Source organism: Aethalodelphis obliquidens, unplaced genomic scaffold (assembly GCF_003676395.1).
Source record: "Aethalodelphis obliquidens isolate GAN/ISIS:26980383/991018 unplaced genomic scaffold, ASM367639v1 scaffold57, whole genome shotgun sequence".
Classification (NCBI taxonomy): domain Eukaryota; kingdom Metazoa; phylum Chordata; class Mammalia; order Artiodactyla; family Delphinidae; genus Aethalodelphis; species Aethalodelphis obliquidens.
The window spans coordinates 360,025-386,305 of record NW_020838001.1 but is presented as its reverse complement, the minus strand read 5'-3'; the positions used below and the strand labels follow the sequence as shown (position 1 = coordinate 386,305).

General features: G+C 58.2%; 1 protein-coding gene across 1 annotated transcript in view; it reads right to left on the bottom strand.

Annotated features, from left to right (window-relative positions):
* The window catches only part of ZBTB46 (zinc finger and BTB domain containing 46), a 54,016-nt gene extending 27,754 nt beyond the window's left edge, over window positions 1-26,262 (bottom strand). The window contains exons 1-2 of the mRNA XM_027086707.1: window positions 26,147-26,262; window positions 5,918-6,886 (exon numbers count right to left, since the gene is read on the bottom strand). Coding sequence (XP_026942508.1) covers window positions 5,918-6,854 — 937 coding nt within the window. The 5' untranslated portion in view covers window positions 6,855-6,886; window positions 26,147-26,262. The remainder of the gene's footprint in view (window positions 1-5,917; window positions 6,887-26,146) is intronic.
* Window positions 26,263-26,281: the final 19 nt, after the last annotated feature.

The following is a 26,281-nucleotide window of genomic DNA, read 5'->3' as shown; positions in this document are numbered from 1 at the left end:
TTCTTGCACGCACGCTAGCCGACGGCCCAGCAGCCCAGTCCTGGGAGCAATGCAGAGAAATCACACAGATACTCGTCCTGGGACGTTCACGGCAGCTTGATCCTGACTGCCGGAAATCACCCAGACAACCCAAACGTCCATCAGCAGGGGTGTTACAGCAGAGAACGGAGGAACCTTGGCAGTGAAAGGATGACTGGTGGACGCACGTGGCGGCCTGAGCGAACCCTGAGAGCATGTTGGAAATCGCAGCCAGGGACAGATGAGAAGTTCCCGAGGCTGTGGAGGGAAGCGGCCCGGGGTCCCCTGGTGGTGACTGTGCGGGGCCAGGCTGGTGTCCTGGCCGTGATGCTGACACGTCAGCGTTGGGGGAAGCTACCCAACAGGTGCACGGGCTCTCGCTGCATCACTTCTCACAAGTGACTGCAAATCTGCATCATCTCAAGATGGACACAGGCGGGCCGCACAGCACACCCTGTGTGACGCCCTCCCTCGCGACCCCCCAGGCTGGCAGGAGGCGGGGTGGGGTGGGGGGTGTCCAGAGGATGAGGGGATGTCTTGAGGGGACATCCGTCATCCAAAGGCACGTGTACGGTGTGGAGAATGCGGGCTCTGGTGAGAGGCTGGCCGGAGGGCTGGGACGAGGTGCTGGTGTCGGCCCTCTGAAATTCAGAGAACGAGGTGGGTGTGGGATGATCAGATGCATAAACATGTAAACGCAGCAAGACGTGAGCAGGTGGAGAACCTCAGCGCAGGCAGGCTCACTTTCGTTTTTTCATCTTTTCTGTAAGTATGAATATTTCCCCCAATAAAATGGCAGGGAGAGAGACAATAAATTATTCAAACCATACACTTGAAATCTGTGCAGTTTATTTTATTGTTTTTGTAAATTTATTTATTTTATTTTAGACTGCATTGGGTCTGTGTTGCTGTGCGCAGGCTTTTCTCTAGTCGCGGCGAGCGGGGGCCCCTCTTCGTCGCGGTGCGTGGGCTTCTCATTGCGGTGGCTTCTCTTGTTGCGGAGCACGGGCTCTAGGCGCTCAGGCTTCAGTAGTTGTGGCACGTGGGCTCAGTAGTTGTGGCACGCAGGCTCTAGAGCGCAGGCTCAGTAGTTGTGGCGCACGGGCTTAGTTGCTCTGCGGCATGGGGGATCTTCCCGGACCAGGGCTCGAACCCGTGTCCCCTGCATTGGCAGGCAGATATTAACCACTGCGCCACCAGGGAAGCCCTGTGCAGTTTATTGAATGTATATCATACTTAAAACAATAGGAAAGGGAATGGCAGTTTTCACCAAAACACCTCGTTATTATCTGTGTTCCCATGATGGTCCCCATGTGTCTGGGTCCTAATCTCTGTGAACATGTCACCTCACGTGGCAAAAGGGACTTTGCAAGTGTGATGGGAGATCACCCTGCCAGTCCAGGGGTCCCTGTCCACACAAGGGTCCGTCTCAGAGGAAGAGGGAGGCATGAGGGCCAGAGCCAGCGAAAGGGATGCGGCACCAGAGCTGAGGTCCGAGTGACACAGGGCCACGGGCCAAGGAACGTGGCGCCTCTGGAAGCTGGAAAAGACTGGGATTCTCCCCTGAGCCCCCAGAAGGATCCGGCCCTGCGAATCGGCGACATCTGGGCGAGAGATAATAGCTGGGCTGCTTCAAGTCACTAAGTCTGCGGCGATTCGTCATAGCAGCAGGAAACAGACACGCCCCTAGAAACACCTCTAGGTCTACACCAAAGACACACATGCCACCAGCACCAGAAGGCAGGCGCCGAGGGTCCTGGCGGCCAGGCCCATCGAGGTCAGGACAGAGCCTACGGCTGGGCAAGGGGCGGGCACCCCCGTGGGCTCCGCCCACAGCAGACCGACCGGGAGAAACCAGCACACAGGGGCCAAGTCAGGACACACTGGCTGGGGAGGTGGTCCCCAGGACGGGTGTCGGGGTGTCGGGGGGGTGGGTCATGCCCCCCTCGCCGGCTGAACATCTGGGATTTGACTTAGAAGGAGGCAAATGTGTATGTTTGCTTCCATCTTTTAAAAGTTTGATAAAAGCAGCAGCATAAAAGTTTTCAAATGAACAGTTAAAAATTACACTCACAGCTCCTTTTAAAATCTCCATTTCAATGTAAGCTCCCAAGCTGTGCTTTTAAGTGTGTGTATATAAATACACGTATATACGGCAAATACAAAATGTACGGGCATCTCCCCGGGCACTTCAACACAGCCAGAGCCTCCTCGTCCCTGGGAGGTGGGTGCCTGTGGGGCTTCGGTCCCCACCCCGGTCGGCACCCTGGGGGCGTCACTGTCACAGTGTCCAAAGAGCAGAAGAAAACACACACCTGGTTGAAGAGGACAAAACCCCTCAAATTCAAATCAACACAGGACCCAGCGAGGTGGCGGCACATCTGGGAACCCGCCTGGAAGCAGCACAGGCAGGTGGCCTCTGTGTCAGGTCAGCAGGGGGCGCCCGCGAGACCAGGAAGAGCAGAAACGCACCCCGGAGCAAATGAGCCGTCGAAAAGCTGCCAGCCGGCTCTGCCAGCACCAGGGCCCCAGCCAACCCCCACCCCTCTGTCGCGAGCGGAGCCTTGCGGGTCCCACCTGTCGCCTCCCAGGGGCCCCGCCTTGTCCTGACGCACCCAGACCCAGACCCTCCAGCTCCCTCTCAGGGCGGGGTCGGGGGGTGGCCCCGGGTGACCAGCCTCGGCTCCCACATCTAGATGATGAGAGACCTCAGGGGCTCTGTCTTCAGGAACTGAATTTTCTAGAAAGTCCAGGAACTTCCATTTCATCAGAAAAGAAGCTCCGCTGGCCACTCAGCAAAGCCACAGTGACGAGGATCTCCAGTCCAGGTGGTAACTCGGAAATGTGGCCTCAGGCCAGGGCTGGGCGGCCAGGGGGGCACAGGCCAAGGGTCTCGGTCAGGGCCGAGCCCCGCCCTCGCCCAGGCCCCGCCCCCAGCGATCCCGCCCTCCGGGGCCAGCACGAGGGCCCCTCCCCCACCTCCCTCCTCAGCAGCAGGTCCGCTCCCCTCCGGACATGCCGCCCCATGAAGACCACTGCTGAGGTGTCAAGGCGGCAGCTGCCCCCTGACCACGGCCCCAAGGTCGACCAGAGGAATTCCAGGCAATTCCGCTCCTTTCTGAAAGGAAAACATCTGGGGGTACAGCCAAGGGAGGAGCTGCCGGCCTGGCTTCAGCCCCAGCATGGAGCTGCGATGGAAGAGACCCTCCGACCTGGGCAGGGGAGGGCTGGGCCCTGGCCCCAGCAGGACGGCACCTGCGAGCTTAGAGCACCCACCAGAGTCTCCAGAGGCCGCCTGCACACCCTGAACCTGCTCTGTGGTCCCCATGTACTCTTCAAAATCCCAGGACGCCAGGGTCCACCCTTACCGAGGTTCAGGGATGAACAGTTCCTTCACAAGACCCACACGCTTTATTCTAGCTCAGAACTTTATTTCTGCAGATCCTTTTCGGAACACGTGTGGGATGTCGGGATGGGGCACCTGGGCTCTCCTGACACCAGCTTCTGAAAAAGTACAAGCCACCGCATTGGAGGCTCTCGGTCTTGGGATCATAGGGGCCGAGGCCGGAGCCGGCAGCTACCACGGGCCCGGCCTGTGTCCATCGCACCTGCACGTTTAAACGCCGTTCCCCACAGCTGTAACCCGGAGGTACATTTCAATGGATGTTTTCTTGGAAGCTACTGGGTTAGAAAGCACTTGGCTGCCTGCTTGGAAGAATCACTTTTAAATGCGAACAGGCCCCAGAGCCCCTGACGCCGAGGTGGGGACACACGGGGGACAGGGCGGTGGTCCGCTGCAGGGCTGGCATCAGAGCATCTTCGTCAAGCGCCCTGAATGATCGGCAGGAACCGCCTGACACGTTCCTTTGGAAAAGGGCCTTTTCTCCTATAAACGGGATGAGAAGGAAACAATACTCTCCTCTAAGATGTAATAGATCTTTAATGAAGGCAAACTCTCCTCCACTGGGGATCACAATTTATGCTTCCAAACCCCAGCCCAGGGCCAGGGCAGAGGAGTAAATGGCCACCGTGACGGGCAGAGCCATCCCACGCAAGCCCACACCTCGGGTCCTTGTCTTAGCAACTCAGGGGAAATCTCGCAGTTGCCTTGGTAACCCAAGGGATTTCAGACATTAGCAAGAGTACACCAGGAGAAATCACTTGTTGGATTCTAAAAACACCTTCTGCTCGACAACTGCATTTAAAACATCAAACCCACAGGCTTAGGGAGCATCCTCGTTCTTAACATGCTGGTGGGCTCTCCGATCTAGGGCCTCCAGCCCCGCGGCCCGCCGGACGACTCGTGATGCAGCAGGTGCAGGACAGGACGGGAAGGCTCTGCGGCCCTGACCCACCCAGAAGGTTCCTGAAGTCAGTCCCTGTGGACGCTGCTCTCCAGGCTTTAGTCAGAGCTAAAGGGACGTTTAGTCGTCACGGAGAGAGCAGACACAGACAACCACTGTGCCGACCGCTGGCAGAGAGGCAGGTGGGCTTTCTATCATCTCAGAAACTTAACCTTCTTCTGAGTTAGTTCAGTTACACTCAACGGTTCTGCGGGGGGCTTCCCATCAGGGACACTGGCAACGTCATGACCAGGGGTGGGCGGCTCCTGGCATGCAGTGGGCAGAGGCCAGGGCACTGCCGATGTCCTACAGCACGAAGGACACCACCTCACACAGAATCATCCTGCCGAGGGGGTGACACTGGTGGAACCCGCTTGAACTGAACCTGCAGGAGGCTGGCCCAGCGCTTGGGGCTGGGGACGCACAGGGGCAATGAGAATGAGAAGCAATAAGAAAGGCTACAGTGTCTCCTGGGGGTGATGAGAAAGTTCTGGAGATGGACAGTGGCAATGTATTTAATGCCAATACACTTAAAGATGGCTAAAGGGGTGAAGTTCACGATACGTACGTCTTACCACAGTAATCAAGCTAGTGTACCAAGAGCCCCAGGGTCGCCCTCCCAGCCCCAGCACAGGCCTAGCACTGGTGACACCTTTCAGCGCTTGTGCCCACGGTTCACTGCCTTCTCTCCACCTCTGTCCACCTCTGAGCCCCCACTGGGTTCTAACCTCCTTCCTGGGGGGGCCTCCCCAACGCGGTCACTTGCTGAGAAGCCTCCATCCTGCTAAGCCCCTCGTCACTCCAAACGCAGCCCGCGTGGTCCCAGCTGCCACTGGGGAAAGCTCGGTGCAGCCGTAATTAGCACATGGCATCTCGTAAACATTTCACTTGTTTACTAGCCTGGGAGACAGATAAAACCATCCTCCAGAGGGTGAGGGCCAGCGTCAACAAAGCTAAGCTAAGAGCCCTCACGCTGACGGACTCGGGGCCCAGAAGGGGCTCCCCACCTGTGCGGTAACGCCCACCGGCTGCCCTGTGGGCGAACCACAGAACCCGCACTTGTTGGCAACGAGGAAATACCCTCATCGGGAGGGGAGCTTGTGGCCACGGCCGGAGCCCGCACACCTGGCCGGGCCTTCCCTTCCACCCGAGTCACGCCACTTCGTGCACCTCTTCATCTTTTTAACACCGTCACGTTTAAATCTTTAGAAATTAAGTTACGCCACCCAGTGCCTACGAGAGGCTCCACCACACCCCACGCTGGGGCTCCTTGCGGGCGTCACCCCGCCTTTCCAGCTCCAGAAACTCCCCAGCCCGGCAGCCTCGGTGTGTCGGCGGCCCTGGCGCACCCGCTGGGATGCGTTGGCCACCTTCCCCGCGCTCACACCGATATACTACGAAAGGGGGTGACCCGTGGGAAGCCACCAGTGTGAGCCTGGAAAGTTGCCACTGCATGGACAAAACGAGCGGCCCCGGGGCCACCGACAAACGGTGCCTTTGGGCTGCCCGTGACCCCAGGGCGCCTGAGCCCGGCCTGTAACAAACCAAAGGCTTACTTGAGTCTCGGCTGCTGAAGGGCCACCCGGACGTCGGGAGGAAAGATGGCAGCGGGGAGCCGGCCCGGCTGTCGTCCTCCACCTGCTGCGTGATGTGCCGGACCGTGTCTTTGTTCTTGCGGTTCTTCCTCCGGCCCGTGGGCTGCCAGCCGTCCCCTGCCGCCTGCTCTGAGAAGGAGTTCTGAGCGGCCCCATCCCCGGCGGACGGCGGCTCGCTGCCCCCGTAGTGAGCTGGCGAGAGCCGCTCCTCCTTGATGTGCAGGGGCCCGTAGCCCACGTCGCCAGGCCACAGCGGCTGGGAGGACAGGTCCGCGGGGCCGTCGGCCTTGGGCTCCTGGTCCTCCTTCCCGCAGCTGCTCCCGCCCTCGTGGCAGCTGGCGATGGCCGAGTCCCCAGAAGAGTTGGCGGGGCTCGTGCGGCGGGCCAGCCACGGGGAGATGCTCCTCCCGGCCATGACGGCGGAGATGAGGGCGTCCGCGCCGCTGCTGGGTGGGGCGCCCACCTCGAACTCCGAGAGCTCGTCCGAGGCGTCCGGCTTGATGCTGATGTCCAGCGCGGCCTTGATGAAGTCGTGGCAGGCCTGCACGATGTCCGTCATCTGCAGGAAGCTGGCCGCGGACATCACCTCGATGACGTTCCTGCTGGTGAGGGCCAGGTGGGCGGAGTACATGAAGTCGATGATGGCCTTGAAGCCCTGGGCCGTGACGATGTCCAGGTGCGTGACCGTGGCCTGGTCGGACGCCTTCTGCACCTGGCAGTAGAGCGTCTTAAAGTAGCGGCTGCTGCCGAGCAGGACGTTCTTGTGGGCCTTGAAGACCTTGCCCTCGACCACCACGCACACGTCGCACAGGACGCCGTGCTGCCTCTGCTCGTTGAGCTCGTGGAGCAGATGCCGGTAGTGGGACGCGATTTCCATATCTTCCCGCCGGCTGTTCATCTGGGATCCTGGGGTGGTCTCTTCTACGGACTCTGTGGGGCAAGAACGGAAGGGTTACCCGCACGGTCGACACACACACCGAGGGAGTTAGGAGGGTGCACAGAGGGCGGCCACCGGGCACAGGGCACTCGACGGTGGGCACCTGAACCAGCGTCCAGTTTGAGGCTCACCTGTCGTCGGGCACGTGGCGCTCTGAACAGAATCCTACACGCTGCAGCCAACCCTCCGAGCAAACAAATATTCCAGAAAGGAGGAGAACACCCATCCACAGTCGAAGCGACTTTCTCACCCAAACAGAAAATCAGAACATCTAGGCCAAGTAACCCAGGGGCACCTTCATCCCTCACCCTTGAAGAAGCATCCTTTAAAAACAAAGCGACAGGGCTTCCCTGGTGGCGCAGTGGTTGAGAGTCCGCCTGCCGATGCAGGGGACGCGGGTTCGTGCCCCAGTCTGGGAAGATCCCACATGCCGTGGAGCGGCTGGGCCCGTGAGCCATGGCCGCTGAGCCTGCGCGTCCGGAGCCTGTGCTCCGCAACGGGAGAGGCCACAACAGTGAGAGGCCCGTGTACCGCAAAAAAAAAAACAACAAAAAACAAAGCAACAACATCCTACACAAACAAAACCCCTAGAACAGTAAGGACTGAAGTTGGACATCCACAAACTCCCAAACTCCAGCCCAAGCCAGCTCCAGAGGGAGAAGGCCCTGTGACCAGCTCAGCCCCCAGGAAGGTATCTTTGGGGGAGGGACCCAAGGTGATGAGAACCCCCTTCGCGGTCCCAAGCACCCGAATCATTTCTCGAGTTGGGCCCCACGCGCTGCTCTCCCCAGACTCGTTCCCCAGTTCTTTGCTGCTCCCGAAGTTTCCCGGGGCCACCAGACTGGGCAGACAAAACAATAGAACTTCAGTGCCGCCCGACTGGAGGCCAGAGCCCGACTGAGGCCAAGGTGCGGGCAGGACTCCCTCCAAAGGCCCCACCGGGGGCTGCATCCTGGCCTCCGTCAGCTTCTGTGGTGACTGGCTCAGCGTCCTTGGCTCGTGGAAGCGTCACCCACCTCTGCCTCTGCCGCCTCCCTGTGTGCGTGTCTGTCCCAGTGTCCCCTCCTACAAGGACACGGTCCTATCGGATTAGGCCCATCCTACTACCTCAGTACAAATCACATCCAAACTAGCTCAGGTTCTGAGGCTCTGGGGGCTAGGACTTCACTGTACGAAATCTGGGGCCAGCCTCACAGCATAAGATGCCCTGCAGAAGACAGGTCGTCCCTGATAAACACACCATTTTCCAGCTGGTCAAATGTGCGGACATCCGTCCACCTTTCCCCGGGGGGGTGGGCAGGGGCGGAGGGCAGGGGCCACCTCATTTGTGCAACACCTTCCTTTAGACTTTACGTTTCGCATCACCATCTGAGGTCACCTGGAAACACCCACAGTCCCCAGGCTGGGAGAACAAGGCTGGGGAGGGTCCAAGCCTGTCACTCCCTTGTCTCCCTCGACAGCCCACCCAGCTCCGTCCCTGCCAGGCGAGAATAGAGACCCCCCACTCCAACCAGCCCCCCGACTCGAAGACCAGAAGTAAACACTCTGCTTCGATCGTGTGACAGCAGCGGGACCTGACCCCGCGGACGAGCCCTGAGGAGAGCAGGCAAGCCCAGAACTGGCTGCGGTGCTCGGCCCTGGGTGCGTGGACCACCCCCGAGGGTGGTCGGCAGCCGGTCTGCCCCTCCTCCAGGGCGTGGGAGGCGGGGAGGGGGACAGACAGGCCGTCCAGGTGTGGCTTCACACCGCACACCTGGCGTTACAGACTCAGGTTAGTCAGACGCTGAGGGAGGATCCGAAACACACGTCAAACCAGGAAATCGACCATTTAAACTCAAAGCATCGGCTTCATGCCCCGAGTCCATGCGGAGCTCCGGCCGAACATGGGGGGAGGTACTGAGAGCCCTAAGGACCCTATATTCAAGTTAGGGAGAGGCATGTTTCATCCCCTGACTTCCTATATGAATAATAAGGCTCTTTTCTCGCCAGTGAAACAGAGCCTAAGAATTAGGAAGAACCCTGAAAAGGGGCAGAATGCCGGGGCCATTTTAGAGAAGTAACAACTACCTCAGCTGGCTTTTGCATTTCTCAAATAACTTCAACTCATATGGAAAGTTCTAAAATAAATTAACATTCAGTCAGAGCAGCTTAAAATCAGTTATGTACTTCACAGAGATTTTGTCGTAAGAAAACACAATTTTCATTAGGGAAAAAAGTCACCTGTACACTAAAAAGAAGAGGCATCTAAAGGAATGATAATCAAAAACAGATTAGTCTGGGGGACTTCCCTGGCAGTTCAGTGGTTAGGACTCCGCGCTTCCACTGCAGGGCGCACAGGTTCGATTCCTGGTTGAGGAACTAAGATCCCACGTGCCGTGCGGTACAGCCAAAAAAAAAAAACAGATTAGTCTGCTATGGAAACATTAAAGATACACGTAATTTATCCAATTTATCCAGGAAACTTTAAGGGAATAACTGAATTTGCATTACAAAGCTGGTTATGTCTCCACATCAGTAAGAGGTCGTGAGGGTCCCACCCACCTGACCGCAGCAGAAGAGCGGCTGCCCAGTTGCATTTCAGCAGCTGTGACCCTAAGAATGGAAGCATCTGGGTGGTCATGTCACATGATGGCCTGATAAGAAAGATGCAGGCTGCAGACTAAAGCAGCTCACCACCCTTTTTCTTTGAGGGCAAGGGCAGCAGAGCATCTGCTACCGTCCAGTGAAGATGCTCCTGGCCGTGGGTCACACAGCTGTTCAGGGAACACACACCTATGGACCCACACCTGTTCACAGGACACACACCTGTGGACTGATGACCTGACTGTCATCTCTGAGTTACCGGGGCTGCTGCACAGATCACAGGGCACGTTCATGCACAAAGGTCCACGCAGGCAGCCCTGTGACGAAGGGACCCTCAGAGAGAAGCCTGCGGTCCTCAGGGACTCCGATGCCACACTGACAGGAACAGCTAAGGCTGGCTGAGACCAAGGGGCATTTGTTGCCACACCGGCACCTGAGACTTCACCAAAGTGACCCACGTGCCACCTGGAAGCCACACCATCTCTCCAGTGTTTTTGTTTCTCCTGTGGGGTCTCTACTGTCTATTTTGTTTATAGCTTGCTAATCTCAAGACGCTTCAGTTTCGGACAGTATCACTTATGAAACGTGGCCACTTTGGTGCCAGAACAACTGGAATCCATGATCCAGACCACACTCCAAACGCTGCATCGCCCTGCACAGCGCGGGGCTCGGGGCTGGCCGCCCTCACACGGGCAACCTGGGGCACAGGGACCATGCCAGAGACCCCACAGCGAGTGACGGAGGGGGCAGCCGCGGGTCTGTCCTGCCCAGCGGGCAGCCTGCCTGCTGCGGGACCCATTTCCAATCCCGCAGCCTCCGGGAAGGGCGGAGGTGGTCTCCAAGCTGCCAGGCAGGGAAACTGAGGCTTGGAGGTTCCCAGAGTCCGGCCGTCGGGGAGCCGCCATCCTGGGCCCCCGAGCCTCACTGTTGCGAGACACAGGTCTCGGCTGCTCAGCACGGTGACCCAGGGGCGAGGGAGGCTTTGAGGTCTCCCCCAAACAAGCCGCACTCAGATGTGAGCACAGACCTGCTCTGCCAGCCTCTCTGAGAGGCAGGTACCCGATGTGGGTGTCAGGGGTGCTCCCCTGTCTGTCACTTGCAGGGTTCAGAGCCCCCGGCACCTCAATCCCAGAGCACCTCCCGAACCTTTTCCCTACATCATCTGAAGGTACAGGGTCTCAACCAAAAGCCATCTTCACAAATTATCAGCAGGCGCTATGTGTCTTACTCATCCAGCGCGTCCATGAGACCACTGATGCTTCGTGGGCAAAAGCCTAATAGACCGCCAAGCCTCAGAACGCACAAGAACCATGAAACGTGGAGACTCTGCCGTGAGTATGTTTCATTTGCTGCACTGTGTGTTCAAAGCAGTAATTCCGGGAGCTGGACGGGGTATTTTTTTCCTCTGGTCCCTAAGGAGCTCCACCTGGAAGGCAACTGGTTTTAATAAGAATGTAAAACAGTGGATGCAATTTGGACGTGTGTCCTGCTGCACCCAAACAAGCCCCAGGTCTGTACAGGGACCTGGGCCCCTGGTGGGCCGGCCCCTCCCCTGGGCCAGTCACCAAGTCTCAGTCCAGAAAAACCCAACGCTATCAGGTGAGTGCCTCCAACACCCCCAGAACCTCCTTCCCGACCCAGCTTCGCCTCCCTTCTCACTTCTGCACTTTCATTGCCCTCAATTTACACTTCCTTGAAATGTTCCTTCAGACGTTACCTAACAGGCAAATGTTGTTTTAAAGCAGAAGCAAGGTACCTTTAGCGCTAGGACCAAGCCGCCCCGACGCTGGTCTGCAGAAGCCAAGCTGCTTCCCGCAGGGCCAACCGGCCGAGCCCACCTAAACGGCCCTTCCACAAAGACACGGGTGACTCTCTCGATAACTACGCGGCGTGAGAGCAGCTGGACACAGGAGACAGTGCGGGAGTCCCTGCCATGAAACCGGAACCTGCAAGGCGACCTACCGGGAAAGGAAGGGGACAGGAGGAAGGTCAGGGGCTGCCTGGCCTGGGGACAGCGAGGGATGGAGACCCCAGGCGTGTGCAAACCCACCCAACTACGCTCTCTGATGAGTAGTTTGTTGTAAGCAAATCGTTACAAGGTCGATTCGAATCTATTTTCATGGAAACATTCTTGTTCAGCTACAAACGTGTGCGTATCTATTGCCTTTTGCTGGGGGTCGCACCGCATCCCCCAAACTCACTCCCTGGAGCCTTAATCCCCAGAACTCGGCATGTGACCGTATTTGGAAGCAGGGCCCTTGCAGATGTAACTGGTTAAGACAAGGTCGTTAGGGTGAGCCTTGATCCGATGTGACACGTGTCCTTACAGGAAAGGGACACGGGGACACAGACACCTCACAGGGAGGCGGCTGTGTGCTAACAGTGATGAGCCCACAGCCGAGGAACCAGCAGGAGCTGGAGGGATGCCTGGGACAGAGGGGGCGCGGCTCAGAGATGGGATAAATCTGTCGTTTAAGACATTCAGCCCCGGGTTCCGTCAGGAGCCCCGGGACATAGCATGTCTACCATGGAACGCCACTGACGCCGACGGCGTGATTCGGCGTGGATGGAAAGCACTCTGACGCTTCTCGACAAGAACAGCCCGCTCTGCCTCACCCCGGGTGTCCCGGGGCAGAACCCAGCAACTCAGCACCGTCACTCCACGGACACCACTTCCCTCACCCCGACGGCTACAACCTTCTGAAAAACCCAAGGTCAAGACACCAACGATGGGAAATCACGTTACAACCCACAGTTTATATACATTGTATTGTCAGTGTTCACGGCTGCCTTTTAAGATTTAAAACCAAGCTCCTGCCTGGGAAGAAATACTCCACGTGCGTTAACAGAAGTCATCCTTGACTGCCTGATGGGGGTGGCTTCGCCCAAAGTTTCTCCGGTGACCACAGTCCGACACCCTTGGGTGCTGGAGACCAGCGTGATCTCAGAAGGCAAAACTGTGCCGCCAGGATGGGCCCCGTCCTCTCCCTTGCTGCCGCCTCCATCCAGGCTGGAGCGGCCCCCCACCCCGCCTTTCCTACCTGCGCACACCCTGACCGCGTAGGGCCGGACACATCCTGTGACCACGGGGACCCCCCCCTTCCAAGACCGTTGGGGTGGCTTCCCCCACCCCCCGCCTGCCCAGCTCTCGCTCTCAGCGAGGAAGGACCCACAGAGTCCCAGGGTCTCACCCACGTCCCGGCGTTTCCCCAGGCCATTTCCACTTTGGCCCCTGCGGTGCCCAGGAGCCTTGGAGCTGCGCTGGGTGCTGGCGCCCAGGCTGAGGACGAGGCTCCCCCAGCCACGATTCCAGAGCAGCACACAGGTGCCGCGAGGGCGCCCGCACTTGGGCAGGTGCCAGGGTCGGGGAGACTTCCCAGAAGGGGGCACAGGCCACTCAGGACAAGGGAGTAGGCGCTGGGGGTGGGAGGGAGGGGGGAGGGCCCCAGGAGGGAGCAGCACATTGCGGGTGGCGCTAGCCTCCACACAAGGCCCCGTGAGCTGCCATTCCCGGGTTCAGGGCCTCGGGGTGGGGGGCCCTCCCACGGTGACCCTGGCCTGGGGCTAAGCGAGCCTCAAGGGGGCTGGACAGAGTCCACCTTCGCACTCCAGGTCTGCACTGGCGTGGAGACAACACAGCGACCCCAGTGACCCAGCCGAGCCCTGACCCTGGAGGTGCCAGGCCACCGAGCCACCGCCCTGGCTGTTCCAGCCCAGCCCCAGAGGACGCGGCCCTGACCGACGGAAGAACCGCGGAAGTCGGCCCCCGCACCTCGGCACACAAGAGCCCCTGTGTTTCAGGGTGGGCAGAGTGCAGTGAGCGGTGGCCAAAACACAGGCAGCCCAGAGATGGCACAACACCTTGGGCGTCTGGCGGGAGAGAGCACGCGACAGTGAGATGGGGCAGGGCCAGGGAAAGACCCCGCAACCAGCCAGGGCAGTGCCAGTGTGGGCCTCAGGGTGGCACCAGCCACCAAGACCAAGAGCCCAGGGCCCAACACACTGAGGGGAGACCTGGACTCTCAGGGGAGAGCAGCCCCCCCGGGGGGGGTCCCAGACATCCTGATTCGGGTTCTGGCACAGGGGAGGGTGCCCAGGGCCCTGGGAACAAGTGTAGGGGCAGGGAGAGAACAGAAGAGACCAAGCAGGAACAGGGGGGACCTCCCATAAAGGCCTAAGTCAGAGCCGAGGCCCCGGCCGGGCGCGTCGGCCCGAGAGCTCTGTCACTTCTGCTGGTGGGAAGCTGGTCGGGGGAATTTGTTTTGCGGGACTGGGGAGAGAAAGAGGAAGAGGTCAGCACTTTACCTGTGCTCCCAGGCACCTCCTGTTATACTCAACCCCCATTTTGGACGTTTCGTCTCTAAGCCACGCTTCATCATGACGGGCAGCTAAACTGTCAGCTCCCTTAGTGCTCGTTTTACAGGTGGAGCGACAAAGGCAAACCCTGCTGTGGAATACAAAAGGGATGCAAGCGCCCAGCTGGTGACACTGCCTCCTCCTCCAGGGAGCCTGCAGGGGCTCCTCCCACTATGGCTCGCAAGGTGCCTCTTGTCTCCCGACAGCTTCACATCTTCCCGCCGAATCTGACAGCCTCTCCACACAGGGACCACATCTCGACGCTGTCCTGGTGCACACCCTTGGCGGGGGGCGGGGGGGGGGGGCAACAAAACGACAGTACCGGGCTTCCCTGGTGGTGCAGTGGTTAAGAATCCTCCTGCCAGTGAAGGGGACACAGGTTCGAGCCCTGGTCCGGGAAGATCCCACATGTCGCAGAGCAACTAAGCCCGTGCGCCACAACTACTGAAGCCCGCCTGCCTAGAGCCCGTGAGCCACAACCACTGAAGCCTGCGCTCTAGAGCCCGTGAGCCACAACCACTGAAGCCTGCGCTCTAGAGCCCGTGAGCCACAACTACTGAAGCCTGCGCTCTAGAGCCCGTGAGCCACAACCACTGAAGCCTGCGCTCTAGAGCCCGTGAGTCACAACTACTGAAGCCCGCCTGCCTAGACACCGTGCTCCCCCACAAAGAGTAGCCCCCGCTCGCCACAACTAGAGAAAGCCCGCGACCTGGCTGGTTGCGGGGTCTTTCCCTGGCCCTGCCCCATCTCATTGTCGCATTGGATCTTGGCAGATTTAACCAAGTTAAGATGAGGTCATAACCCAAGTGGGTCTGATGTGTCACCAAAGGGGGACATCTGGACACAGACATGCACAGAGGGACAGAGATGGGAAGGACGTGGCCACAAGCCCAGGGGCGCCTGGGCCCCAAGAGCTGAAGAGGCAGGAAGGACCGTCCCCCAGAGCCCCCAGAGGGGGCGCAGCCCTGGAGCCCTTGCTAAGAGGGAACATTTCTGTCGAGTTTGCCATCACTTTGTGGCACTTGGTTACAAAAGCCCTAGAAAAAGCCACGCGTCCACTTAAAATTTTTGTAAATTTTTCTTAAAAAAGCTGATCGGCTTAACAAGGCAGAAGAATGCTTTCCAAGGGTTTTAAATCTGAGATACATTGTGACTCAAAATGTTAACTAACACTTGTGCGCCCTGCCGCCAAGGAAAACGCAGAATCTAAATAGGAAATAACCTCAAAGCAATGCCTGTTCTCAAGCTATGGGATGGAATCTTTTGTTGTCTTTTTCAACATTTTACTTTGAAACACTTTCCAACCTAAGGAAAAGTTATAAGAATAATTTCAGAGAACTCCCACCTAACCCTTAACCAGAAACACCACTTTTTTTTTTTAACATTTTGCAACATTTGTTTACATCAAGTAACTGCTGGAATCTTTCATAGGTCTTTCTCTTTTGTTTGTTTATAAATTTATTTTAGGCTGCATTGGTCTTCTTGCTGTGCCTGGGTTTTCTCTAGTTGCGGCGAGCGGGGGCTACTCTTCGTTGCGGTGCACAGGCTTCTCATTGTGGTGGCTTCTCTTGTTCCAGAGCACGGGCTCTAGGTGCACGGGCTTCAGTAGTTGTGGCACGCCGGCTCTAGAGCGCAGGCTCAGTAGTTGTGGCGCACGGGCTTAGTCCGTGGCATGTGGGATCTTCCTGGACCAGGGCTCAAACCCATGTCCCCTGCATTGGCAGGTGGAATCTTAACCACTGTGCCACCAGGGAAGCCCTATAGGTCTCTTTTTTCTTAAAAGTTGCATCGCTGGAAAACGAGAGAAGCCACCCAACAACCCAAGGTTCTGCCTGGGAAACCCAGTACTGATGGGTCGCTAGGCCTGGACCCGGGGCGGGCAGAAATGTCCATCACTTTCCGGCTAGCGGCAGTGAGAGCACCACACAGGCCTGGACCAGCACAGATGTTTGCTCTGGCATCCAACGGAATTTCAGCCACTAATCGGATGTTTCCAAGTCCCCAACTATCACTTCCGCACAGGCCTTTCAGATGGTAAACACTCATTAGATGCTGAGTAAATGAAGGCTGGGTGGACGGCTGCTGGGTGAATGAAGAGTGTGTGTCCGCCACGAGGACCTGCACCACGCGGCCCTCCAACAGCAGGGACGTCAATGACCCAGCAGTCCCGAACCTGACCAGGCCTCAGCAGTGAAGTGGTCACGCTGGCCCCTGATGGGGGTGGGGTGGGCTGATGCAGCAGCAGCTGGGGGCCCAGGCCAGGCCACAGGACCTGAGGCAGGGGCGTGTGGTGGACGCAGGAGGCCAAGGTGGGACAGACCTGGCGGGAAAAGGGCCCCAGCATGGGGATTACCTGGACCCACTAGGATTCAGCTGGGCGCCAGCTCAGCAGGTGCTGCGGGCCCCGGGGTGGGGGCTCCTTCGGGGAGAATCCCTGGGAGGAGGAGCCGCTGGGGGCCAGTTCCTCCTCCCCCTGGCTGGGGCCGGGCTTGGGCTCCAGGGAGGGCCCGGAGGTTGAGGGCACCCTGTCCCCCCTCTGGCGTGGGAGGGATAGCCTCCCCCCAGGGAAGCCCCTCTCTGTCAAGTGCAGCTGGGACAGCTCCAAGGTGCTTTAAGACGTGAAACCCCGATTCACGAGGTTGGACCTGGGAGTTGCCACTGACCTGGGGAGGGCCTCAGGGACGCAGGGGCTTCCCAAGCCTCCCCTGGTGACAAGTGGCTGCAGCCCACGGGTAGGGGTCCCCCACCCGACCCGGGGGCTTCGCCGTCCCTGGCACAGAACCGTGCAGCGCTTGCTGGGGGGGCACCCCTGTGTCAGGACAAAGCCCACACAGGGGCTGTGCCGTGACGCAGGTGTCCCTCTGGAACTCGTGCCCCGACTCCCAGATGTGCTGCATCTTCAGCCCCGATTCTACTTTTGGAACCTCCCCCAAGGAAATAACCCCAGCACGCCGAGAACGAACACGCCCCAACTCGGAGGAGAAGAACAACGTGCTGAGAATTCATGAGAAATAAGTGGGCATCCGAGCAGCACGGACCCGGCACATGTGCTCTAACCCCCATCCCTCCACGCCAGTCCCTTATTCAGACTCAGAGATGACATGCCTGTCCACCACCCGCTCGCGTGGGGCCGGATGACACCAGACCGACGACCAGGAGGCAGAATTGGCATTGATGAGAGAGAACCCACGCTGACCTTCCTACTCCTACGGGCCCCGAACGCGTGTGGGCTGGGGTCACACGACGGGTGGTCCATGCTGGACTTTCACACACTTGCCTGAAAGGACAGCGGACGGGCCACCCCTCCGGGCCCAGAGCCCCGCAGGGACGCACTGTCTCATCCAGAACCTCAGGCTGCCCTGGGGCGGCCCCCGGGGACACAGGCGGCTCCCTCCTGCCCGCAGCCCCGACTTCCGAGGAGCAAAAGGAACCCCTCGCTGGCGCCCTGGGTACAACCAGCACTTTCTCCGGTATTTCCTGGGAGCCTGGAGGAAGGCGCAGGCTCAGGAGACAGTGGCCAGGCATGCTGTGCTGCCTTGTAGGTCCCCTTAAATACGGTGACATTGCTGAGTGACTCCAGCAAGGGGGGTGGCAGCCATGTGACATTTCCCACCAGGACCTTGAGCTGGACGCATGACCGCTTGGACACACCCGCCGGCCGGTAAGCACACGCTGGGCACGGCCCTGCAGGGACCCACCGTGTCATCCTCTGGGGCCGGGGCTGCCCTGGCGCGATTCTGTGCTGGCTGGTATCAGGGTCCAGGCGGCGGACAGGAACACACCCGAGAACCTCACCTTCTCAGGACTTGGGAAACCGGGCCACGACCATGAGCAAACCCCACTTCCCTCACCAGCTCGGCCAAAATCCCAGTGTCTTCCTCGTGAGACAGAAATTCTAGACCCAAGCTCCCATCACCCATCCATACACCTATTTCATGAGCCGCCACTGCTCTAGAGGGGCCAGCTCTCACACTTCAGACCCAGGAGTGGTTTTTACCCCGGGATAAAAACGACTTACCTGGGAAAAAACTAAGGTAAAAATAGCTCATGCCTCCAAACAAACATTAAAATATTCGAAAGGAATAATCTTGCCAAACAAATTATGTGAAAAAAAATTCCAAGATGTTCCTATACTTTAGTAACCAATGGCAAATCTAGAATTTTTCAAATAAAACTTATATAGGTGATAATTATCTTGGAAATTCCATATACATCTCCTTGGGACTTCCCTGGCCGTCCAGTGGTCAGGACTCTGCGCTTCGAACGCAGGGGGCACGGGTTCGATCGCTGGTCGGGGAACTGAGATCCGACTGCCTTGCAGCACAACCAAAAAAAAAGAAAAAGATAAAAACCCCAAACATATACATCTCCTTAACAAAAGGTACAAGGATCTTTCACAGCAGGCAGCACGTATGAAAATGATTCGTTTTTAAGTCAGAAATTCCAATGCAGACGTCACCGTCACACTTTGGACCCTGAGTACCGGACACATGGGTCCCCCTCGCCTGGCCCTATGACCCCTCACGGGATAACAGGGCAGGGCTCCTGACGGTCAGAGGATGCCACCAGCCAGACCACCACGTGGGATCAACAGCTCCGATTTTTCAACAAACAGCACAGAACAGAATAAAGATCTCAGAGGCGCCACCCCAAGTGCAACCCGCCCCGTCCCACCCCAGCTGGCGAGGGTCCTCATTCAGGGGGTGACCGTGAAGGTCAACCGAAGTGACAGCAAGGACCCTGGCCTCCCAAGGTTGCGGGGCCCCCAGGCTCCTGGTGACCTTGGGACCCACCGTAGAGGGACTTCGCCCGTGAACGTGGAGGACACGCCAGGGACAACAGCCCTGTCCACAACCACGGCCGCTGGTCACCATGGGGCACCTCCACACTCATCACGGCAAGAATCAGGACTTTCAGACCAGCCACTCGACAGCCTTACTTGATGGTACGTGAAGTTCTTCCTGTTACTACAGCATGGAAGAAAGTTTTCTAGATTGTGAAGACTACGTTTCAATAGCTGCTACACTTCGTTTTCCAGTGTCTCCTATAGGAAGCAATAAAAACACCATCCAGAAAACGGGCCACAAGTCTCACCAGCTGCCAGGGGGCGAGAAAGGCCTGGGTCCGACCTTGGGGGGGCAGACGGGCACACGGGTATCCAGCCATGCAGAGGGGTCCAGAGGAGGGGCTGGGTCCTGCTTTGGAGCGGCGGCAGCCAGTACCCACCCCAGTGGCCCCGTTGGGGACCCTGGGCTCTGCCTCTGCTCCCCGCCCCACGCCCTCCCTCTGGGCCCTGCCGCATCCCTCTCCGTGGCAGGTGTCGACATCTGTCTGCCCTGTCCCTTCCCCTCTGGGACGCAGAGCAAGGACCTTGTTGGCTGCTGTGTCCCTGGTCCAAGAGCCCAGCTTGCTGCAGGCGTTGGGGTGAGTGCAGGTCCGCAGAGCGAACTCACCAATACCGTTGTCACTGGCCACGTCTGCTCTACCAGCAAGGGAAGGGCAGGAGTGAGAGGTGACAGCTGGAGACACCGAAGAGGCCCCAGGAAACGCTGGGATTGAGAAATGTATGTGGTAAAGTGTCAGGCAAATACAAGCTGTAACGGTGTAGTAGGTTGAATCACGTCCCCACAAAAGATACGTTCAAGTCCTGACTGCAGGGGCACGTAACCTCATTTGGAAAGAGGGTCTTTGCAGACGTAATAGAGTTAAGATTAGGTCATTACGGTGGGCTCCAATTCAGCGTGACTGGTGTCCTTATAAGGAGAGGGAAATTTGGACACCAGGGTGAAGGCCATGAGAACAGGACAGGAGGTAGGAGGGATGTGTCTTGGCCATGAGCACCCAGGACGGCCAGCAGCCGCCAGAGACTAGAAGAGGCAGGAAGGGTCCTTCCCTGGAGCCTCCAGAGAGAGGGTGGCCCTGCCCGCACCTTGATTCAGGACTTCTGGCCTCCAGACCGTGAGAGAACACAGCTCTGTTGTCTTAAGCTGCCAGGTTGGTGGCCCTGTGCTCCAACAGCCCCAAGGAACGTATTTAAACAGCAGCCTAACTTACACCAACAACGGTGTTACAACGCAACCGTCTCTCCCCGGTCAGACGGCAGGAAAGGCCTCTGAGATGGGGCATGAGGGGTTCCCACCCAGGATCCACACAGTCCGGCCTCACCCCTGGACCCTGGGCCAGGGTGCTGGTCCCCTCCCAGCGAGCAGCTGAGGGGATATGGGGAGTGCACGTTCCCTGCCAAGCAGGAGAAGGGACAAATCGTTGTCTATCCTAACAGTTACATGTCCGTTTCAGTGCGCACCAAGAAGAATATAACTGAGATACCAAGCTCACGACTTCACGGGTATTCTTGCTTCTTAAGACGAGGCAAAAGAAATGTTAAGTCAATGTGAGGTCGGTGTGACCCACGGGCTGCATCAGGTGAGCTCGAGAGCTGGCGCTCGCCCTGCATTGCTTCTCCAAGGCTCGGTGAGTCTGCTGATCTCAGGGGAAGACACCCCATCTTTGAAGGACCACCTGTGCCCCAATGGAGCAGATCTGCCGGCCACAGCGAAGGCGGGTCCCCTGGCACTAACCCTTCCCGACCTGCTTCTCGGGCCCTCAAGGGCACTCCCACACCCGGAAGTGCTCCCAGCTCCGCGGCATCCTGGGCCCCCCGCTCATCACAGAGGAACCACGGTCCCCGCAGCCACGTGGTACTGCCACCATTGGAGACTTCTACCCTCCCTCTGCTGCCGGGTCCAGGCAGGTGGGATTTCCACCCCACAAAGGAATCAAAAGCAGCAGGTGATGGAGAAGCCAGACCAGAGAAGAGAAGGAAAGAGATTTAAAAGACCACCCACCCACAGCCAAGTGTGTATCACATTGGCCAGTGGAGCTCAGTGACTTTAATGGTAAGGGATGTCCAAGGACACTGTCACCTTGTCACTCCTTGTTCTGGTCTCATTCTGCCAACAACGTAAGAAAAAAATAGGGGAATTCCCTGGCGGTCCAGTGGTTAGGACTCTGTGCTTTCACTGCCGAGGGCGCAGGTTCAATCCCTGGTCAGGGAACTAAGATCCCGCAAGCTGCATGGTGTGGCCAAAAAAAAGAAAAAGAAAAAAATAGGAAAGGTCAAGGTACCCAATATTAAAGACCCACTTTCTTCAGGTGCCTAGTGAGCCTGTCATGATACGTGGTCCCTGAACTTCTGAAAAGTTCTTCAAAACACTCTGAGGTTGAGGGGAGAAAGTCTTCATATAAAATAAAAGCGATGAAATAACAAATGTTTCTATATCACCAGAGGCAATGGAAAAACACCATTACTTCCGGCTGGCCAGCCTGCTCCACTTTCTGTGTGAGACGGGGCGTGGGCCACGGAGCCGGCCGCCACAGGGCTGCCGGGAAGGACCGGGTTTCAAGCGCAGACGGGTGGCTTCCTTAGAGGCCGGGGGTCAGGGTGGGTCCTAGGCCAAGGTGCCTGGCTCCCTAGAAGGGGCGACGGCCACCTGTGCGCGTGACTCTGAACATCAGACGTCTGTGACTCGACCTCGTCTGGGGCACAGCGGACATCGCTGGCCCAGGGACTGGACGGCGGGGACCTGGGCTGAGCAGCCGGTGGCCCCACGATTCTGGGAGTGCTCCCCAAGGAGCCGGCTCCCTCCTGCCCCCGAAGGAAGCAGAGTCCTTTCTGAGCTGTCTTTAAACCTCCTAAGGAAAAGGAAACTGCTACTCAGAAGCGACATTGCTCTGGATGGGACGGGATGAGAGAACAAAATACACCTGCTTCAGACTTGGATGGGGCCACAGCGGTACGCGAAGGCCCATTCTAGGCGCCTGCCTGACCCGCTCACACCAGAGGCGGATGCGCTGCCCACTTGCCCCACACCCTTGAGCTCCCCCAGGCGACCTGGCCCTCCCCCCCGAGTCTGCAGCACGCCTGACACTCACCCTCCCCGTGCCGGTCCTTCTGGGCCACGCTCCTGGTGGCCTGTCCGTCGCCCTGTCCACCCTCTCACCGTAGCCAACCCTCCAGTGCACACAGAGCCCCGGTGCCTTCCCTCGCCCAGCGGGCCCAGAGTGGGTCCCGTAGTGTGCTTCCAGAAAGCCCTCCTGTCCGCGTGCACGCCCACACCATCCCCGTGCAACTCGGCGCAGCCACCGCTGGGACTGGGGGCGATGAGCCCCGGGAGTCTGTCCGGAGTGCAGGCCGGTGAGCGCCGGGTCTGGAGCGTGCGTGTTCCGCTGAGCGACAGTCCTGGCTGTGCTCTCCGGCCCCAGGCTCAGCCGTGGGACACCGTTCAGAGCGGCCGCAGAACACAGGTCAGACCCTCCTCGCACCAAGTGACACACGCTCAGAGGGTGAGAAGCCGCCCAGGCCGTGCCGCCCACGTGTGTGCACCTTCACAGAGGCAGCTCTGGGTGCTTGAGATTCTCGAACCGTCCATCCGCGGCCCAAGACACAGAGGTGCCTTCTTTCTGCTCTACACAGAAGAGGTCTGACGCGGGGCCTCAGGCCACCACGCGGCACTGACAGGAGGGTTTTCATACACAAATGTGGATCTTTTCAGGAGAGGGCTGCACAGCTGGTCCACTCGGACAAGCAGTGCTGGGGTGTCACTTGGGGGCCAGGAAAAGGACAGCTTCCCCGAGACGAAGGGTGGTCTGTGGGCATGGATGTTCAGGAAGAGATTCCTGTGCTGAAACATGGGCTTTGGAAGACGTCATTTGAAACGACACCACCTCTCGCCCCCATCCCGACAGCCAATCAGCCCCCAAAAGCTGCCTGGCCCCAAGAGTCCTGCCCTCTCACTGGCTACCCACTCTCGGCAAAGCAGAAGTTAGAACAGAATTTGCTGCACACGTACTGGAACCGGAGGCTGGCGCCATGGGCCCATCAGGGGCGGGGGAGGTGTCAGCACGGACACCCTTTCCCTCCAAGAGTCTTTAGAGAGCCCACCAGGTGGGCTACACCCCGTCCTGCTCCGAGCTCTCACTAGCATCCGTCACCACATCAGGTCCCATCAGTGGTTCCTGTAGACCCGCCCCCCCACCCTTCCCAGCGGGTCACCGGCCCCTCCGTGGGAACTCTGTCCCCAACCTTGCCTGAAGGCTGGTCCACAGCAAGCCCTCGATAAGGCCAAAACTCGTCATGAGTAAGAAACTCTGGGAATGTCTAACATGACTCAAAAAACACACCTGTCAAAACACAACCCCCCCCCCCCCGTAAATGCTGTTGAAAAATATGGTAACATTGTTCCTCAACTTTCTGAAGTGCCTAGGTTGCTAATTTTTTAAATCCAAATAATGGCATTTAAAAATACTTAGTCATTTAAAAATCTAATAAGAGTTAAAGGCACTGTTGAGAGATACTGAAGGGGGAACTTCGCATAAATCACACTAAGGTCGGATCTGACTGGTCTAGCTTGAACTTATCCTTTACTAGAACAACTTTTCAGTCTGTGAGAAACAGTTATTTTTCTTTTCCATGATTTCTCCGTCTACGAGCAGAACCAGAGGACGTGTTCTGTCATCATCAGCAAACCAGAACACGAAGCCCGGGGACGCACGTGTCAGGCGCACAAAGTACTGAAGCTAGAAAGGCAGAAATGATCCCACGGTTGAAGACCCCACAGCTGCACTGGTCACACCAGAGCCGGAGCCAAGAGCAGAGGACACGAGAGCCAGGATCAGAACAAGACAACCGTGTTGCAAAGACCGAAATGAGTCTTGTGGCCTCAGTAGCGATTTTTCAATCATCTGTGTATTCTTGGGAGTTAGGCCATTCAAGCACACTTGTGGCAAGAAGAATCTCTTTTGTTCAGGGGAGGGAGCAGATTCACAAGGGAATTCTTGACAACCTACCATCACTCAACCGATTTCAAAGTAGAATACGTTCAATCAGAGAGAAGAAAAAGCCTTCGTTTTTATGAGAACATGAAGCCCCCAGAACGGGGCGCAAGAACTCTCCGCCCACTTCAACACAGAGGCCAGGAGGGCACCTGGGCACATGAAGCATCAGCAAAACGAGGAATGAGTTCAAGTTCACGCCTCGCGGAGCCTCTGCTGAAGATGCTCTGCTGGGCTGTCCTCAGCTGGTCCAAGACCTCTGGTAGAGAGCAGAGCAGAAGCACAGCTGCCCCAGAAACACAGACCACAGGGACACAGTGGCCCAGTTTCCCTTAATTTGAAAAACCCCACATAAGGACAGTGTTGGAAAGTTTGTTAATATTTGGTTTAACGTGTTTGCAAATAACACATCTTCTGACTGTAAAAGAGTGTCCTTCCAGGTCCCCGGAGGAGTCTCACCCATTCTCAGGGTCGACCTCACCTTCCTGTGCTAACGTGTGACCAAGGAGAGGGCGGTGGCCCCCTGCCCTGGGTGACCAAGCAGGGACACAGAGCGCCCAAGAGCCCCTGCAGCCAACAGTCCGCCAGTCCTGAACATCAGAAACTGGACGTGGAAAAACAGCTCATTTCCAAACACGAAACAGCTAAACCTGAACAGAACTGATCTCATCAAAACAAAATTCTTTCATGCAGGGCGATGTCAATGAGGCCTAATGAAATCCTGTCCGGAGGCTGGCCTCCAGGAAGGCTGAATTTTGGGTTTAGCCTAAATGCGTCCATTCCACCACTCCCTAAAGAGAACTCTCACAGCAAACTCCACACACACACCTCCTTCCCTTCAGGAAAGGATATAAAAATAATTACTAGCTTTTTAGGGGAACACAGTGTCTAAGTTCCTACTTAAATCCAGTAACTTCTGCCTCAGTACGCCCCTCGTTTAGTCCTTTCTGTAATAGCAAGGTGTCCCAAAGTTTCCAGTTCACAGCACCTAAAACTACCATGAAATATAGCAAGGAGAAGGAAGGAGTCCACTATGATAAAATTCTATTGTTTACTTCATTATTCATGTGAAAAACCCTTCCGTAAATTTGCCTTTGGGGAACAAACTATTTCCCACTCCTGTAGAGTGGAAACACTGCTTTCACAGGCAGCACGCAGGCCAGCGACAGAGTGAATCCACAGTCTGCTACCCAAAAGGGAAGTTAGCTTTGATGATAAATCCAGTATGAAAGATTCTACAACCGATACAATTAAAACGCACGCGAGGACTCCGCACAGGTGTCTGCGCCCAGCCGGGTTCGCTAAACCCGTTGCCTAATTAGCATTTCTGTAAACAATGCTGATAACAATCTTGCCTCCGCAATCCACGACAAACGCGTCGCTGAGATTGGAGCACGGAAAGCGTGAGGAAATTCGCTGCGAATCTCGGTCAAACTTTCTTTTGTTTGTATTTCCTCGGTGTCAGAAAATATCAGCTCTTCGCCCATTTGGTTTGTACCCAGGCTCCTCCGTCCAGCCCTATTGTGCGTGCTCCGTTAAACCTACAAATAATGAATTTGTTAGCAGGGGTGGAGGAACCCCAACTAGCCAGAATCCTCCTCCTGGTGCAGAAAATCCCCCATTTGCCATCGGGATTGAGTTGTCAGACAGTGACTCTTGCTACCCTGTGAAACTGACATGTCTATTTACAGAGAAACAAAGACGCTGCTCGCGGCGGACCCCGCTCCCTCCGCGCGCCCCGTCCGCTCTGCGCGCCCCGTCCCCTCCGCGCTTCTCTAGCCACCCGGCCTCGAGGCCCCTGCGCCCAGGTTCAGCCAGTAATTAAAATGGAGACGAGGCCGGTGCCCGGCTTCAGGGGGAGACAATGACCCCCAAGGCCCGGCGGGGTGCGGGGAGCCGCCGCGCCCACCTCCCGCAGTTCAGACTCCTGGCAAACTCGGCGCGGGCGGGTCCGGGTGCGGCTCGCAGGCGCGGGCGGGGGGCGCGCGGGGCGGAGCGGGCGGGGGGCGCCAGGACGCCCCCGGGCTGCCTCCTGGGGCCGGGCGTTGACGCAGCAGAAATTACCAGCTGGAAAATTCCCCTTTCGGAGGTGACGGGGGAGGGACCGCGGCGGCGGCGGCGGCAGGAGGCGCCGAGGGCGAGGGGCGCGGGGCAGCCCCGTCGCCGCCTCCGCCTCCGCGCGCAGCCCCGCGGGGACCCCGCGTCGCCCTCGCCCGCCCCGCCCCGCCCGCGCCACCGGAGCTCAGGGAACGGAGGGGGCCGGGCGGGGGTCGCTACCGCCACCCCCGGAGCCGCAGCCGGGCGCGCCGATCGCCTTCGGGAGGGCGCCCCCGCGGGGCGGGGCGCGGCGGGGCGCGAGGGGCAGGCGGCGGGGGCGCGCCCGACTCGGAGCGGCCCCGGCCCGGAGCAGCCGACCCGGCTCGAGCCCCGGCCCCGCCGCGATGCGCCGGCCCGGCCGCGGACAATGAGCCGGCGCCGCTTACCTGTGACCCCATGGGGCGCGGGCGAGGGCGGGCGCCGCGGCCGCCGGACCAGCGCGGGTGATCGCCGCGGCCGCCGGGCGAGCGCTGCGTCCGGGCGGGTCCGAGCTGCGCGCTCGCCTCGGCTGCTGTGTCCGT